The sequence below is a fragment of the Nyctibius grandis genome, chromosome 1 (assembly GCF_013368605.1).
Source record: "Nyctibius grandis isolate bNycGra1 chromosome 1, bNycGra1.pri, whole genome shotgun sequence".
In the NCBI taxonomy this organism is placed as follows: domain Eukaryota; kingdom Metazoa; phylum Chordata; class Aves; order Nyctibiiformes; family Nyctibiidae; genus Nyctibius; species Nyctibius grandis.
The window spans coordinates 41,619,395-41,638,530 of NC_090658.1; the positions used below are offsets into that span (position 1 = coordinate 41,619,395).

General features: G+C 40.7%; 1 protein-coding gene across 1 annotated transcript in view; it reads left to right on the forward strand.

Moving 5' to 3' along the window:
• Nucleotides 1-19,136, forward strand: part of PLD5 (phospholipase D family member 5) — a 208,913-nt gene that overhangs the window by 183,947 nt on the left and 5,830 nt on the right. Inside the window, exons 6-8 of the mRNA XM_068410724.1 lie at nucleotides 10,332-10,529; nucleotides 14,832-14,971; nucleotides 17,072-17,237. Of these exons, the coding sequence (XP_068266825.1) occupies nucleotides 10,332-10,529; nucleotides 14,832-14,971; nucleotides 17,072-17,237 (504 nt within the window). The remainder of the gene's footprint in view (nucleotides 1-10,331; nucleotides 10,530-14,831; nucleotides 14,972-17,071; nucleotides 17,238-19,136) is intronic.

Consider the following 19,136-nt stretch of genomic DNA (forward strand, 5'->3'; position numbering starts at 1 on the left):
AGATTTTGATATTGCCATCATAAGCATCAAGTCCTAGTTTGGAAGTCATCATGCAGTCACCTTTCTTAACATCGCAGCAGTAACCAAAGTAAACAGCAGTCGACAAAAAAGTGAAATCATTGATGTTTGCATGGAACTGCGCAGTGGCCAACAGCCTCAAGTTGCGCCAGGGGAGGTTTAGATTGGATATCAAGAAAAATTTCTTCACCAAAAGGGTTATCAAATGTTGGAAGAGGCTGCTCAGGGAAGTGGTTGAGACACCAGCCCTGAAGGTGTTTAAAAGACGTGTAGATGTGATGCTTAGGGATGTGGTTTAGTGGTGGACTTGGCAGTGCTAGGTTAACAGTTGGATTCGGTGATTTTAAAGGTCCCTTCCAACCAAAATGATTCTATTATTCTATCAATCATCACTTGAGGGAGGCGTATTGGGCAGGCAGCACAAGCAAAGAGAAATGTGAGGTGTATCTTCAGAAAATTGCAGAAGTCATGAGAATTCCTCTGGTGGTCAGTCAGATTTTTGTAATCAATATAATCACTTATTAGGCATTTCAAATGTACAGTAGACTTCTGTGATTGAGTAGCACATAATTTTGTATGTAGATCTGCTGCATAGGCACAGAACCTACATACACCATATATATGCACTATGAACCTATACTACAGTTTCATGAGGTATATTCTGCTTATTAAGGTAACGTGTTGAAAACGGCTTTTATCATATTTGTGACTTACATTTTATTACCTTCAACTCGTATGTGTTGTAACAAGAACTCAGTTTAAACAGAAATCGTGAGAAATAAATTTCATCTTCTAGTTTTAAGACTAGAAGTTAGTGTTAATGCTGAATTGGAATAACAATTTTTCAGGTATCATTTCAGGTATTTCTTTCCTTTTCCTATAAAGTGATTATTACCCATTACTGCAGATGGAAATGGCATCAAGCCTTAAACTTGTCTCACAGTTGTTTTATGTGTTTTTTTTCCTCTTTGTTCTGTTTAGTGTTAACTTACGTAACAGCTGTGCTGACTTTTATTAGTGTATTAAAACTCTGACATCTTTGGCACACAATACTTCTGTTTCTTGCACAAGCGGTATAACACATTATTTAGAAATAAACAACTTTTACATCCATAGGGGCAGCATCTGCAATGATTTGTGATAGGAGAAAACACCCAGGTCATGACCTCATGCAATAAACACATTAATATTCCTCTTTCTCATGATGATATAGCCATAGCATGCATTATTACTATTTGTTCCTGTAGTAGCAGCCAGCTGACACCTCAGCTGAATCCACTACTTCACCAAATACAAAGAGGCTTTTCAGATGACCCAAATGACTGTTACCTGTATGTGCAACATAGTGCTCTAGGAGAAAGAGGGAATTAAGGAAGCATGAATCAATGTGTTCCCAGTTTTACTGTTAGGGTCAGGAGGCATGAATATGATGTATTAATTTAATTACAAGTTCTCTTCCTAGGAGAATATACCAGGACCACATCTTGACAGGAGACATTGCTTCCATGTTGCAGCAGCCAGAAACCCTGCAAATATCTAAGATGGCTACTCAGATGAATAGGACAGAGAGCAAGTATGGATTTCTGAAACAGCTTTTCGTACAGGCTAGCCATTGTCCTGGGGCTGCCTGTGTACTGTTTCGCTAAATTACTTTATCTATCTAAACCAGCTGGATTCCTAGCTTACCTCAAGGTCCCGTACACTGAATTTAATCAAGGTTCAGTCAAAAATTAATTAGAGCCTTTGGCCCTCTGCTTGCATCAAGAGAAGAGGTTTCTATTTCTGGTCAGGTAGTCTGGCAAGACTCAACAGTTACAGCAATAATTCGTATGCAATGTCATTGTCCCAGTTTGTGTCCACAGCACACCTGCCACCAATCCCTATACAGTTTGCAAAAGGAAAACCCCCTGTGTGTGTCAGTAACGTTATAAATAATGCATCCAATTAGTCAACTACGTGCTGTTGCATTTCCCTGAAGCCCATGAATCTGAAAGCCCCAAAGAAACTGTGTGCTTTGAGAGAAATGTTTAGATATTAATATTGCCCTTATTCTGAGGTCAGTCCTTTGCACTCTCCTCTCTGTGCTGTACAGCAGAAGCCGTAGGGAGGCTGCTCCTTGCAGCATGACATAGGATGAGAACAAATACTAAGAGCTCATGCTGTGATTTCCAGCTGCGTGAGGAGGATGCAAGATAAGGGCTGAAAGGACAGGCTCCGATGCGGGAAAGGTGGAAAGAGGCAGCGGGGTGGGGGGTGTGTGGTAAAGGAGAGTCCAGGCCTTTCCAGAAGCTAGCAGGATCTTTCCCTTCACCTTTTAATGTTTTTATGGTTCCACTGAGGTAGTGAATTGTTTAATGTCATAAGAATGACACCAGTACTGAAATGTGATGCAGCTTGCCAGCAGTGGAATGGAGGCCAGCACAACGTGGTCCTTTTCTTCCCAGCCTGCACTTTTCTTTGCTGAAAGGAACAAAAGCCATGTTTCTAAAGAGAAACCGAATCAAATTAGAATTCACATTAATTAGATTTCCTGCAGTAAAACAAGAAATAAATCAAACATGATCCTGGAAAAATGGTTTCTTGCAGATGCAGGTTTGCTTTTTCCCTAAAGAGACACTTGTGCTTGCCTTGAGGGCGTAATGAAACTGTAAACTGAAAAGTCATTTGAAAATGATAAATTAGGCTGTGATTATGCCAAGTGATATTAATTATGCTGATAGACTATATAGCAAGGAATTTTTAACTAATTCAGTTCTGCCTTCTGGCTTGCTCTGACAAGTGTCAATGTGTCGGGCTTGGTTTGTTAGTGAGCTTCATCAACAGCAGTAAGAAAGCCCAAACCTGCACCCTAAGTCCTATGTTAGGTTCTACATGAACATCATCACAGAGTGCTCCATGGTTTAAACACGTTGTATTTGTATTGTTTGTACAGATTTATTTTTGCTGAGTTTTCCGTATTAATAGAGCAGATGACTGAAAAAGAAAAATCATGATGGGGTTGTTTTCTAATGTGACAAGGACACAGGGGATTTCTGGTTTTCTGATTTGAAGATTCATTGCTACATCTTCCCCACAGAGCTCTTTTTAAACCACACCGTTTTAAAGGTGTCTAGCTTGCTTTGCATCGCAGTGGCAGTACCTTTCAGCAGAAATGAAATGCTGAACCTATTTTTTTTTTCAGCATGGTTTTCTTAAGATCAGGGTGCTACGTAAAAATAATGGTGGGACTATCTACTGAATGTAAGGTGAAGTGGAAGTTAGTAAAGCATCACTGTACAGTTTTGTGTTCTTGACCTGTGGACCAGCAGAAAAAGGAATGGGACACAAAAATTATCAGCTCCTAAAACATTTCCACTGCCTTATTGTGGCAGCTTTTTGCCATTAGGTAATAAAAGTAAAAATAACGTGTGAAGTTGTAACTTCCCTAGGATATTTATTCAGCAAGAACCACAGACCAAAATCTATCAAATGGACTTTCTAAAGGTGAAAATTAAAGACCAGTGGACTGCTAGTGGCTGCCAATTCAAATGTACTTTATCAGTTTCAGTGGGGTACAGTCAGTCTACTTATGTCCCTTCCTTTCTTTTAGTGAGAGCATGTCATGGCTTTATATCGACATCCAGTGCCAATGCTGGGTGCACTCTCTATTGAATGCATCACCTCTTCTTGGTCACAGGCTCAAATTTATTTCCAGCACAGCGGCTTGAATGACATTTTTCCATTTTCAGTGATGGGATCGAGTTCCCAGCTCAGGTTGAGACTGCATTCTCATGTCAAGTGGAAGGGACTTTTTTTCTAGTTCCATAGAAATTCTGCCTGCTGATTATTTTCAAATTACTTAAAACCAATATGACAGAAAATTAACCTTTGGCCTTAGATGACAGCAACATAAAATCCACACAACTGTGGGACATAGGCCAGGCATGAGAGATATCCATGTGCAAGACTCACAAAGTGATTCACTGGAGAATAGTTAAGAGTTAAATCTAGGAGTTTTGAAATATGATTTATTCAATAAAAGTGTCTATAGAAAATAGGAACAATAGTTTCATTGTAACAGTTAATCTCAAAATTTAATCTGTTTGAATTCTTTAAGTAATCTTCAAAAGCAGTTTGCAGTTTTCAAAATAACAGGGAATTCAGGTAAGAGCATTTATAGTGCCCTAGATGATTTCTGACATCCAAAGATGTTAATTTTGCATTTATTTACTCTCAGATGTTTAAGCTAGAAAGAGTTTTACTAACTTCCTGAGAATACAGTGTTTTACCATTTGTATTGATCTTCTCTATTTACTATTTCCCAACAGTAGTGTAGGTCCAACATGGAAGGAAAAAGTGAAACTCAGAGCAGAAGCAGGACTGTGCAGGATTTGGGTTTCACTGAATTACTTTTAACATAACAAAGCCATGAAGCCTCTGTACTGTTATTACTAGCCAAGCACGGAGGGAGGATTTTTGGCTCAGGATGCACGAGGGTAGGTTGCAGTTTCTAGTGCAGTGTTAGCTGACGTACATGCTTCTGCTGTTTTGGTGGACTCTCATACCTGCAAAGGTTCTGAGAGAAAAGAGCCAAGCAGTGTTGCAGCCTTCTCAGCCTCTCCAGCATCAGGATTTTTGGCTTACATCAAAATGATGGCTATCTGAAGGAGGTCTGTTACACTTACCAAATTTGTGGTGAGCACTACTCCTGTAATCCTGTTATAGCAAAGTCTGCTACAACAGTCACATCAAACAATACCACACAAGGAAACACTTCTACCTTTCTCAAATCTCTTTGCCTCTCTCTCTCCATTGGTGATGGTCGCTCCCATCAGAACGCCCTTCCCCTCCTGCACTGCCACCACAGGCCTCTGCTCGGCTGTCACCTCTGCCTGGCGTGGGACTGGTGCACATACCTGCTCAGCAGGTTTTGGTGAGAGGTAAAGAACAGCTGCGCAGAAGGCAGCCTTAAGATGATGCTATGTATGACTGCAAAAGATTCACTGAGCATTAAATGATAACAGATGAAAACGTAAGGGAGGTTGGCAGTAGGGGTCAGGTAGGACTGATAACCAAACGAAAGGAACCATATGTTTGGAGTGCAGGCCAACCAAATAACTAGAGCACATTTTATTAAAACATAATGAGTTTACTACCACTGTAAATATCTGTGGTCGACTCTAAGGTGGTAATTAATACATTGTATATTACTTTTCTTTAGGAGCTATTGAAAATCTTACATCCTTTTAGGCTGTGGTAATTGATTTATCAGTATAGCATGCTTTTCGTTACTCCTTTACTCTACCCTGTTGTAATTCTGGTTTTGCATAATCATTCATTTGGAAATTGGTCATTAAAAAAGCACCGGCTTGAAAGGATAATTAAATACACTTTCAAACACAGGCAAATGGCAGATGCACACACAGTCCCTTATATAAAAAGTCTACTTAGTAAATTTAGTGTGCAACAGACTACCTGTAGTTAATCCAGAGTTTCTCTAGCACAGGCAATGGGTGCCCGGCACCTGCCGGTGGCCAGAGCTTTTGGGCAAAAGCTTTTTTGGCAGTTAATGCCTGAGGAGAGCTGCCCGTTGTTTCAGGATCAGGCTCGAGTGTGAGCGATTACTAAAAGCTTTTTCTTTAAAATAAATTAACAAGGAGTTTTCTAAAGCCTCCTGCTACGTTTGCCACAATTCAGATATTGCAAGCTGTGAACCAGATTGTGCCACTCTTATGTAGGTCAAATAGTACCTTGCCCACACAGTGGCGTTGTCTCTCAGAGTGTAGCCCAAGGTAAATATAAAATGCACTGTCTAGTCTGCGCAGTGCAGGATAAGGACACATCGTACACTCCGTCTAACCCATGATCCAAATGTATTTGAAAAGTCTTGCTAACACTGTTCCTCAGCTTATGAAGCTTACAGTGTTATGGGTCCACAGCCTGTATTGTTTATGTTCTTCTCCTGTGTGGTTTTTTTTTTATTTCGTATATGATGCCTACAAACGTACAAGGGAAAAGAATAAGCAGGAATTCCTGTTTGTGAAATCCTGCTCTTTGTCCAGTCTAGTAAGGAATTCCTCCTTTTGTCATAAAAATCAGTATTTTTCTAGGTAGGCCGTATTTGTTACTTATTGCAGCTTACCTGATTTCTGTAGGTAGAGCATCATGGCACAGTGGATATAAGCCACCATTTCTTGAGTCCTGTTTAGCCATTCACTTCTCTGGTGCTTTAAGAAAGCCCTTATTGGCCAGAAAGACAAACTGTGATTTGGTAGCCTTTAATAGTTGCTCTGCACAAATGTAAATAGCATGGGGAACAAGGAAAAGCAGCTCCCATGTTTTTCATTCTTTGAAAAGAGCTCCTATGGTGGCTCTTAACACAGAGGGAAAGAAACCTGCTCACGAGAGGACATAAATTTCTCTGTCCAGAAAACCATTCCTGTCCCCAGCCCCCAGCACGTGCTCTGAAAATGTCACTCACAAGCAACTGTGCGACTTTAACATCCAAATACTTCAGTTCCATTTTGAGGCAAACGAATTTGTGACTCTATTTTAATTTCAGATTTATCTTCCTTAGTTTTATTAAGGTTTTGATTTCCTGAGATCATCTTCACTTCAATTTTTCAGTGATGTTTTCATACTGTGTGAGTTGCTTTTAAAACAGGGGATGAAGAAATCCTTACCTTAAGAGCTCCTACCCTGAAGAGTTTTGCCTTAACAGATACCTCAGATGATGCTTAGCTGCAGGTTTCAGCCACTGCACATCAGAAAGCAACACTCAAATTTTGATTCTTTCAATATGTTTTTTTCTGCTTCTCCTCTGAGACTATTAAAAAAAAAAGTCTGTAATAACAGCAGCTCTCAAACTGAAGAGAAAGTCTTTTCCCTTATCTAGATGACATACCACTTCATATTAAATCTGTCACTAGCACATCCTTGCTGCCCACTCTCTGCAGTGCCTCCAGGATGACAGGCTTTGGGATTAATTGGGAAAAGAGCAGTCTCTCCTCACCTCAGAGTTTGGGAGTAAAAATAGGCTCAGTGTGGAAGACTCTTCTGAAACAGTGTTTTTTTTGGTCTCCAAACCTACTGGGGCCGTTTTACAAGAAAGCAGACAGCTGGGGTTTTACTGCATACACGTGTGCACTGTTTGTATAGTTTTCATTTCAAGATGATGTATCATACATAAACCAAGAAGGTCATGAGGTGACAGGCTGACATCGAACCTGGTTTCTTAAGAAGGTGAGGTCTGCATGATAAGCATCGCAGTCGCTGTCTGTCCTCTTCCAATAATTTTGAATCTGCTTTCCAGGTTCAAGCAGATTTGAACTTAAAAGCTTAATGAAAGCAGGCAGCTGGATAAAGAGGATAACTCTGTTTTCCCAGAGAGGGAAAGGAGGAGCCCAGTGTGTATCGTGTACCAGGGAATCCACGTGGGAGAGCTCTTATCATGGGTGCAGAAGCAGGAAAAGCTTTGATCAGCGCTTGCCTCTGAAGAAGCCAACTGCAAGACGTAACGCCCAGGGAAGGCAGGGTTCGTTACTGTGCTGTAAATACCTCTCTTGAAATGGCCTCTTTCCAGTCTGCGATGTGAGAGTAACCGCTGGGAGCGGGTGAGTGGCAGGGCCTCGGCCAGGGCCGCACCTCGGCGCCGGCAGACGCCCGCTCCCGCAGGAGGGTGACGTTTCTGTGCGAAACGGGCCGGTCCCTGTGTGCGTCTGTACACTGGGAGAGGCTGGCGGTCAGGCACGGCTAATGTTTCCTTTGACAGTCAGGCTACGTGGCGACCTGTAAAAATTGCACTTGAAAAAACCCATTAGTGCCTCCGGCTTCCTCCCGATCTCATATCCATGAGTGAGGAAGCACTTAGGCAGAAGGGCAATCCTTTAATTCACAGATAGGGAGAGGACACGCTGCGCGCACTCCTGCTCCAAGGAGAGCTGCTCACGCAAATGCAATCCTGGCAGCTTCTGGTGTGCTGCAAGGACACTATTTTATCTTTAATTTTAATGGAAGGGATAAAGTGGAGTAGTAATAATGGGACCGATAAATGAAAGGAAAACTGTAACCACATAATTATGTCAGAATCAACTAACAGCCATGAAAAGCCGATTAAACCACATTATGCAGATATGTGTAACAATACTATTAGTAAGTCCTTTGCAATGGCATGCCTGGCAATTAAGAGAACAGTATTGGCAGCACACGGTGAAAACAGTGATAACATATAGTTAAAAATGTTTGGACACAAACAGTGCATAGAGTACAAGGACAGCCTAGAACTGAATACAGCAGTATCCTCAAAGATACCAGCACCCAGGGCAAAACCCAAAGATGTTATTCCAAATAGACAGTTTGACTAGGATGTTGGGCATAGCTTGGAATAATTTACATTTATCATCAAAATTAATTTACTGGCTTATCCATAAGTGAAAGGCTGCAGTGCAGCAAGTAGTCTGTATTTTCCAACTATCCACAAATTTCAGGTAGTGCAGGCTAATGGAGGAATTCCATATTTTTTCTGAATTAAAGAAGCTTGCAGAAATATTCTGATTTAGGCAGTAAGAGTATTAGGTAATGTTCCTGTGGTTTCAACTATTCAGTATAAATATTGGGGAACGAGATCGCTCACTGTTGTATGTTCTTATGTATGTGGTATTTCCAGGTCAGGGACATGAAGAAGGTGTCACCCATCAAGTTTCTTTCTCATTGGAGTACTGGGATTTGTTGTTTCCTCTCACCCACCATAGAAAGAGAGTTGAAGGTTCAAGTCTATTCTTTGCTTCCTTTCCTCTGCCCACTCTTGCATGGCAGTTCTCACTTCCAGTCAGGGTGAATTGCACAGGAAGAAGCTCTGAGATAACATTAGTGTGGGGTTCAGAGTTCCCACAGGCTTTACAAAAAGATACGCTCCTACCAGAAACTACTCCATGTGACTGTGGAGAACTCATCCAAGGGAGTAAAACCAGTGGGGATTTTTTGGTGTCAAAGGATGAGCACACTGGAGAGTCCATACTCCCCTTATTTTCTCCATCATGCCAGACAGACTTCTGAGACATGCTATCAAGAGAGTTTGCTTGCAGTAAAACCTGCATGGATCCTTTAAATGTTTATTGTACATATTGCTTTCCAACATACACATGCAGGTTTTCTTCTCACTTTATTTTTGGAGATGGCTGAACTAGTGTGAAATGCAGGTGATGAGAGGTCAATAGCATCTGTGCCCACAGCAGTGCTTTCCTAAGCTATTATAAAGCAAAGAAAGGGAGAGAGTGTGCACGCGGTTACACTTGGATTACAGAAGCCAGGCAATATGTTTATAAATAAAATTCTGTCTACAGCTTAGGCACTAGGGATGTGCAGTTAATGAAATCTCTGCCAAACCAAGATTTATGATGACCAGGAGACATGCCTTTACTTAAATGGAGAAGTGAGACTGTGTCCATAGAAGGTTAAAGCATTTAATTGTACTATGATGTCTGTATTTACTTGGGCTATTTTTCCTCATACTTTATATGTGAGAATGTTGATGCTGACAGAGTACTTTTCATGAGAGAAGAGTATCATTATCTCCATTTTTACACGTGAAGAAACTGACACCCAGAAATTTGGAGTACCCTAGGTGAGGTACCATAGCAATGGGGGAATTAAGAACCCAACCTTTTTGTGTCCTAATTGGGTATACTATATAATGAATCATGCTGGATTTAATAGCATAGTAAATTTAGCTCCTGATATTATTAAACATCTGTTATTTCATCCTTTTATTTGAAGCTTGAAGCATCATATTTCTTCTCCAGCAAAGAAATAACTTAAGTCCATTTCTTTCACCTTTTCCAGAACTCACAGGAAACAAATTGTTTCTGCAGTAAGAAACTGTCACTGGAAGTAGTATGAGCTTCTGCATCATCCAGCAGAAAGGATGCTTTGCCTTTAAACAAAATAATATAAAAAAAAATAAAAACCACACTAGCCAAGAGTAGTAAACCTTGGGCAACACCTATAACAAAAATGGTGCCTATGACAAATGGGTATCACTCCTAAGTTGTGTCCATCCATAAGGTGTGTTGGATTCTATCAGGGCATGTGGCTCTGACACACTGAACAGACAAACCCTGTTACAGCTTTTGCCCACTCTTGACTTTGAAGATTTATCTTATGTGTTTGCCTTTAAAAGAGTATTGTTAGGAATGTTCTTTTAGTTGACAATACTACTGCTGAGCAAAATGCTACTTCTGGAAGACACCCCTCAGACACTCTTATGTTCTTGCTGCATACTTCCACAGATCCACCAGCCAAAACATCACTAATGATACGAACTTTTAATTTCACAGATGAAGGAACTTGGCGTCATCGTATACAACTGTAGCTGCCTGGTCCTGGATTTACAAAGGATATTTGCCCTGTACAGCTCATTAAGATACAAGAATAAAATACCTCCAAGTTGGTCTAAGAGACTATATGGAGTGTACGATACTCAAAATAAACTGACACTGCAGCTGAACGAGACAAAATCAGAAGCTTTTGTGTCGGTAAGTTCTGAAATGAGTTGCAGAGAGGGAGGGAAGAAACTTATTTAACCTACTACATTTTTGGAAGAACTGGAAATTTAATATCTGCTTACTCTCCTAATATTGTCCTTTATGAACTACAGAGTAGTGACACCAGGTTAGGTAGGTGTTAGTAGCAACTATGAAAAGAATCTCAAGTGTCTTTTCACTGATAGAGAGATGTTCACAGTTCCCTGCAGTAAGTCCATCATAATGCTGTGTTCTCCCTGACAGATACTGTCACAGTTTAAAGCTGGGCCAGCTATTAACCCGGTGGCAGACGCTCTCTGTTAACCCTCTCCCCCCCCCACCCTAAGGGAAAGGGAAAAGGGAGAGAGACTTACAGGTTGGAAAGTTAAAACAGTTTTAATAAACTATAGTAATGAAAAAGAGTATAATAAGAATAATAGAAATAATCAAATATATACAAATATATACAAAACCAAGATCGAGAGCTTGGAAATCCTCCTCAGGCAGAGTTGCTCCCCCCAGCATGGGCAGAGGGGAAAATGCAGTAGCTCCCCCTGCCATCACACCTGCAGGCTTTTAACTGCAGAATTGGCAAAGCTGGTACCAATCAGTGGGAGACAGGAGGGCCCCTCCCTCCTGGGCCCCACCTCCAGGAGGCAGTGGGTTAGTGATAAATAGGAAAGTGAGAATGACGTGTATGGGATGGAATACCTTGTTGGTCAATTTTGGGCCACCTGCCCCATCTGCTCCTCACTCATAAGCAGTGAGGAATTTAGCAGTGACCTTGGTTCCTCTAAGACTAATTGGCCTGGTTTGGGCCAAACCAGGACAGATACTGTCAGGGAGAAATTACCATGGATGGTAATTTCCATGAATAGGAACATAAATGGTGTAAATTAAGCCTATACTTAAGTATTTCTCTAAATTGGCCCTAACCGAAGAAGATGCACATTACCACTATGTCCTTAACCAAACGCAGCTACTAAAATTGAGACTCATGCGAGTGACTGGGAAGTCAACTATAGAGATATGACCACTACAGGTCTCACCTATACAAGACGGAACTTGAACGGTAGTCTCATAATGCTGAAAAACCAAATCATTCTGTTTTCTGGGAAAATGGTTATTCCAATAGGTGTACTTTTGTGGGCAAGTCTGTAATTGAAGGGTTTCTAAAAAGTTATTTGCCTTTTCCTATGGTGCAGAAGAAGCAAATCACAATATATTTTATTTTCATTCTGATTTCTGTGACACTGTTTTTATGTGCAATTTGCCAGGACTGAAGATGCTGCAGAATTTCATTTGAGCGTTATTCTTTTTCCCTTTCTTTGTAATGTTATCACTTTTCCTCTTGCATTCAAAAAATGATAGGGAGGCTCTTCCAATTAGCTTATTTATTTACATTAGTAGATTGAAGGTGAATGACTTGGGAGTAAGTGAACTGTTACTCTGACATCTAAAATGATACAGAATAAGCTTGATATCAGAGCTTGCATTTTTATCAATGTAATTTATAAGGATTAATTCTTTTCACCTTGTTCCATTGAAAGCATTCATACTTCTGTAGAACATTATCTACTTTAGCTTTTATTTTTAAATGACATTTTAAAACTTCTAAAATTCAAGAAGCAATCCCCACAGAAGCACTGTCTGAGTGTATTTTTAATGGGAAGAAACGGAGCAGTCCTCCACCTCAGCAGTGGTGTAGCAAAACTGGAAAAAAGTACACGGAGCAATAGAGATGATGAAAGATGTGGAGTGTCTTTCATTTTGGAGGTAATTACATGAGTAAAACAAACCCCTTCAAAATCAGGAATATAATGAAGTTACTAAGAGTTATTTACTTATGTGTAAAACAAGGGGTAAACCCCCATTGCTTTATAGCCAGTTATGTCTAAAACAGCACAAGGCATGGAGTGCACTATTAAGTTGTACAGCCACTAGCACAGGATGCTGGTGCAGATGAGTGGTTATACAGGGCAGGGTTTACCTTCATCTGCTGGGACCCACGCAGCGTTCAGGTGTCCAGGATTTTTCACACTCCCGCAATCAGTGGAGAGACAGAGCTATTTTGGAGTGAAAAGCTGGAAGTGCTTAAGACAGCCAGAATTAATAGCCATCTGAAGAGGCATTCGCTTCCATTGATTCGGGAGAGCCTTAAGGACTAGCTTAAATTAGAGACTGACTTTTGGACAGTTAGCTAGGGAGCTGTGAAATGAACTCCTGCTCCCTTCTAAGCAATCTGTAGGAAATGGAGAAATCCTGCTGAAAGCCAGTCCTGGAGGGGCACACACTAAGGAAAGCTGGGCAAGGCCAACTTTAAGGAATGTGAGATCCTCAACAAAGACAAGTGGAGAGAGGCTCTACAAAAAGCTTCTCTTCCGCAGTTTGCAAAATGTTTGCTTCCTCCCTGTAATTTGTATTTTCCCTTTGTGTGGGAAACAAAGCCTCTTCTCTTGAAATTCCACTTTGGAAGACAAAAGGGAGGAGTTGCTGGTACTCCAGACGCTCAGATCAGCGAAGTCCAACTCCAAGAGCTACCTGAATTTGTAGCCACAGCCAGTTGGGCTGGTTCTTCCATCCTGAAAACAGGCTTTTCAATAAATTTCTCACCTACTAGCTGTAAGCACTGTTGCCCGGTGCTGTTGCCCAGGCCTGTTTCTGGTAGATGAAGAGATGTATCAAATGGGCATTTGATCAGAACAGCAAGTACTGTCCAACTAATGCTGAGAGAAGTACTAAAATATATTTTATGACCACAGAGGGGGTCAGCTGTGCCACAGGGTAACAAGTAGCGTGCCCAAACACCAAGTGTTACAGTGACAGCTTTAACAGAAGTTTTGCTTCTAATTATCTTCTAAATATCTTTTACTTTGTGGTCTTTATATTGAATGCATCTGAAAAGGACAATGCATAAGAATTCCATTATTTAGCTGTCCTGTAACTTAAAACTTCTATTCAAGAAAATAGCAAGAGTGTAAGAATAAAATCTCAGTGCAATAGCCCCTTAAAAGTTTAAGATAATAGATACAAATTGTTTAAGAAAATCACTTTACACTTTTTCTTGAGTCAAAACTCATTCTTTGAAAACGTATTTCAATGTTTGTGCTGCATAAAACAGCAAGCATAACATGCAGTCATTGAATTTTGTTGTTACACTCAGGAATCATGGCTATAATGTTACTTAGCAACAAAATCATCTTCCAGACTGGCTGATAAAATGTAGGAGGTTTTGGTTGTTTTTCTTAGTGTGCAGGAAGGGATCTGGAATATTGGCCTTGAAATCTTGCTGTTAATTTTCTAATATTTTCCAGACTTACTTGCAGTAATTCCTTAAGGACACCATTCAGTGATTAAGAAACCACTGTGACAGGCGTTGTGTTGAAAGAAAAAGACTAATCAAACCCCCAGAATCTGTCCCTAAAGAAAACATACTGATCTAGATGTCAGAGGCGACCCCAGCAGATAACAAAGGCAAGAAGGTGATACAGCAGCAGGAAGGGAGCGGTCTGGCAGGGCCAGCTGTTAAGGGAAGGGCAAGTGGCACCTGCTCTAGCTCTATAAAGTGCCTTTAACAACCTCTGCTCCCAGGAACTGTGGTGTTGCCTGCAAGGAACTTGGCAGGCGGCTCCACTGCTCTCTCCCTGCTCGGGCAGAAGAGCAGAAAGCCCTGGGCCTCTCTGCCACAGATGGGTGAGTCCTGCTGGCTTGGCCTTGCTGACTGACACATTCGCCAGACCTAGACAGAAGGCAAAAAGCTGAAATCTGGGCTTACCCCTTACCGGCTCAGTACCAGGTAAAGAGTTAATTCATACCTGAAGCTAGGTTTTATAGATAAGCTTCTTGCAACAACTGCAGCATCTCCCTGCAAGAGTGACTGAGCAAATGGTGACTTTGTGTGGAACTTTAAACAGAACTGACATGATAGACTTAATTCCTGGTAGCAAGTGATGGATCAGGCTCATGTGGTAAGAACACAGATACTACTCTATCTAATAGTAACCAGTCTTGGGACTCTTTGGAACAAAATTCTCGGAAACGTAACTTCAACTAGAGCTTCTTTGATGGCAGTGGGTGTTTTGAAGTTTGCGTCTGCTGCATTTTACCCACAGTTACATCTAAATGGTGAGGCTTTCAAGGGGAAATTAAGCAAATACTTTCCTTCGTACCTTTGAGTATTGTAGGACAGGGGAAGGTATCAGTTAATATTCTCCACTAAAATAAAGGATATTATTTGCCATCTCAAAAAGAATGAGGGGAAGAGAAAATAAATCATGTATTTTAAATGCCATATTTGAACTTTTCCCTTCACAGAATTCACCCAAACTCTTCTGCCCAAAGGACAGAGTCCTGGATATTGAAGCTATATACAGTGTTATTGATGATGCGAAACAGTTTGTATACATAGCTGTCATGGACTACTTGCCGATCGTCATTGACACCAATGCTAAACGGTGAGTGCCCATGTCCAGGACTAACACATTATCATAATGCCAATAAGGTCTGTTGGAGAAAATGAACCCACATGAGAGTAGTTACTACTGTGGACCAATTTCTTGGGGCCCAATTCTGCTCTTATTGAAATCAGTGAGAGTTCTGCCATTGACTTAAATGGGAGCAGAATTGGGACCTAAGAAGACATTTCCAGTTCTGGGTCCTAAGCTTTGGATCTGCCTGTCGAAGGAGATCAGAAATTGTCTAGTCTGACCATCTGCAAGTGACTGGGACCCAGGAATACAAGAACCTGCTTATACACGAATCCTATTTCTCACACTATTGTATTCACTATCTTGATACCACAGCTACTGGCATTTTATGAGTATCATATAGATATTCAACATGAGAGAGAGAGACCATGTGTGTGTTTGTGTTCAGAGAGAAAGAACATGTTGTGAGTTCTCGTATACAACGTGGGAGATGAAATTATTTTACTGCAATATACATATACATGAAAATTCCAAATTCGGCACAGATTACATTTGAATTATATCACATTTTGGTTAACTGAGGGTTGCTAAAAACAAACAAAACAAAGTAATTTTTAAACACAGTTTGTATGGACCATTAAAAAGCACTCATGACCCAAAACTGGAGCCACAGTGTAATAAAACCATCCGACTCAGAAGGCAAGTATCCAGTGGTCCCTCCTACTCTTGATAACACTAGCAATGAATTGAGCTCTAGTAAAGCTCGCCATTCCATCCATGCACTTTATCTGAACACAGTTAAGCCAAACTGAACGTAGTTATGTGCTTTTTTCCAGTTTTGCATAATTAAAGATGTTTTGTGCAAATTTTGCAAAAAATAACTATCATTTGACTGATATCAAGCATAAGTTGTTTCAAATCCACAAGAGGGTTTTTCTGATCAATTCATTATGTAGAGCCTCTATTGCAGAGAAGAAAGCGTGGGTAGTGCTGTAGGAACCTCAGTTTCACAATGTGCATCCCTCGCATTTCTCCTTTATGTCAGAAGGGAACTTAGTATGTAGAACCATTACAGTGTTGCAGTTGATGTTATCTCCCATACTCCTCCTTCCTTTGTTCTCATGCCTGAAGAGTTCAGCAATATATTGGTTTAGGGAGATCCAGGGAAGCCATCTGTGTGAATTCTTCAACATTGTTCCTACAGCATGGCTTTGTGTTTGAGGCATTGCCACAGATCCCCTACCTTGTCAGCTCCCAGTTCTCGCTTGTAAGTTATTTTCTGGCATTGTAGAGCTCAGACTTCATTAGGCTGAATGCCTTGATGCTGCTGAAATAAAGAAAACATGCATTTTCTTTGCCTAATTCTCCCCGTCCTGAGCTGCTCCCACCGCAGGCCAGGAACACAAAGCTAACTAGGAATTGTGAGAATAGCACCATGGAAGCCACCAGCCTATTCATAGCAGAATTTCTGCATTCCTCATCAGGAAAAAAGGTAGCATCCCCCTTAAATGACCCATCTTCATCTGCTACTGAAGGATGCAGGCACCCTGCATAGCAGCAGCTCTTCTTTTCCCAAGCAAGAAATTACAGAAGGCATTCCAGTGCCCAGTCTGTATGGTCCCAGTACAGTAGGGATGGCAGACAGGGAGGGACCCCGTGTTCGTGCTCCCTTACTTGTGTAACCAACAGAAAATCCTTCCTGTCCCTCTGTCTGGGCTGGGGGAGCAGCACCCTCTACCTGTAGCCCCTTCTGCTGGTTCTCTGGCACTGCAAGAGCTCGACTGTGCTCACCACTGGCAGTGACACAAGAGTAACTCACTCAGCTATGGGCAGATAAGGTACCTGTATTTTGTGCAAGTGTTTTGGCAGCTCTCCATGCACCTACACAGATGCGAGATGTGCTCAAACATCCACGACCTCACTGTCCCCACAGTGGCAGTTTTGGTGCAGGGCAGAATGACACAAAAAAGGACACTGGCAGATCTGTTTAGCGAAAACCCCTTTAAGTGAGAACAGCATTCCTTCAAGGGAAAGAAAATGAAATTCACATGTGTTTAAGTTTCTTGGCTGCATAAAAATCCAGTATTTTTTCAAGTTCTCTGAATATCTTGTATTCTTTCTCCACAGGTACTGGCCATATTTAGATGGGAAGATAAGAGAAGCGTTAGTTTTACGAAGTATTAAAGTACGGCTTCTCATAAGTTTCTCAAGAGATACAGATCCCCTTACCTTTAACTTTGTTTCGTCTCTGAAAGCTATTTGCACTGAAGTTCCAAGCTGTAGTTTGAAAGTTGTAAGTATAATCCATATTACTTTGAAATCTGAGATATTTCCCACCCCCCAAAAAAAAAAATCAAGAAAACTTCACAACTGAGAAGTGTTTTCTGTTAGTTTCAAAGCCTTTAAATTTCATTAAATAACACAGGAAATGTAATATAATGAACTGAATGTATTCCTAGTAGTAACAGACATAAAAGTTAAGACAAAAAAAATAGAATGATGCCAAGAGGTGTGGTGGACAGCCTGTGTAAAACACTACATCTGGTCTTTCACAGCAAAGCTAACAGAGTGACCCATAGTCATATGTTTTGTTTATACTGGCTGATAAGAGTAAATACGACAGCACAAAACTGTGTTTTAGTCTGGATTCGTGTAACCTTACTGTCCAGCTGCATAAGCATCTGCTTTTCCTTTAATCAAGTACAAAGTACAAGAAAAAATAATGAAGATTTTACATTAAATTCAGGCTACAAATTCAGAATTGTGAAGACTAGAACAACCATTATGTGACCACATTAGACATGGAATACAGGAAAGTGAGAAATACCATATTTGTATTAGAGAACAGAGTGTATGGTAAGTACTACTTTCAGTTTGATACAGTTTATTTTTATGAAATTGAGGCACACTGGAAATCAGTCATCTTGGATCAGTTCATCTTGGATCAGTTCATCTTGGGTCTTTTTTTTTTGGCAGTTAACTGTCTTCTATAATCTGCTAAATTATTTTGACCTCTTAAAGTGATAATCCACTAAATCATTTTGGCTTTTTAAAATCAACAATTGTAAAAAACAAGTACTGTTTGTGTTATACACACTAAGTGGTATTTATGCATATCTAGAAATAGGGATTTTTGTTGTAATGTACACAGTTATTACAAGTTTCCCAGGTAAGAAGCAGCATAAAGCGTGTTTTTAAGTCAAAAAGCCCATACATGGCTGACACTGCTAAAGCCACTTCAACTTCGAGTAACTTCTAGCTTGTTCCTTATTTATCACTGATATTCTATTTCTGTGTTCAGAATTATTTTTTATTTAAGTGGTACCTAATGCTCTACACACTTATACCCATTTCTATCTATTTACAGCAGGTTAAATCTTTAGTACAGAATTTATCTTGTCAAGAACTAAATGCTAAAAGGAATCTTGGTCGTCTTGGAGAAGGCTGTGCAGATATAATTCCTCTGCTAGATGGGAATCTCCCCCTGATTTCCCCTGGTCGCTGACCAGGCTAATGGAATTTTTGGTATTGCCTAACTGCAGGTATACAGTGAGAAGCAGGGCACTGCAAACCTGTTACGCTTAGCAGTGTCCTGATTAAAAACAGCCGCCAACTGCTGTGCATGTGATTTTTCAATCTGCTGTTGAGGTCAGGAAGGCAGGGACTGCAAGACACCATTTCGTAGGTGCAACTGCTGAATTGTAACAGTGTGCTCTATCGAGAAGCAGGTTTTTTTCTCTTTTGCCAGTATTTTGGGCAAGTAACATCACCAATGTAGTTAGAAAACGGTTAGTCCCCAGTTTTGCATTCCTCAGCATCTCACTTGGAGTCCAGTTCACACAAGCTTTAATAATTATTGGATTCAACTGAAACTGCTTTGAGAGTGCAAACTCAATACAAGTACTCTGAAAAATGATCACTGGGAAGAACGCGTGCAAAGAAAGCTTTGTTTGAGGACTAAATAAATGCTATAAGCACAGAGCCAAATGTCAAGGAGTAAACTGCATACCAAACTGCTGCTCATTCAGGGTGCTCTGTCCTATGTACTGAGCCACATGTAGTCATGAAATTGAAGTGTGAATCATAAAGGGTAAACTCAAGGTGAAGAACTCACCAGTGTGCCTCTTGGGACCTTAATTCTCGTACTCCTTAAGTTTTGTGTGCTCAACCCTGGAAACAAGTCTTATGTGCA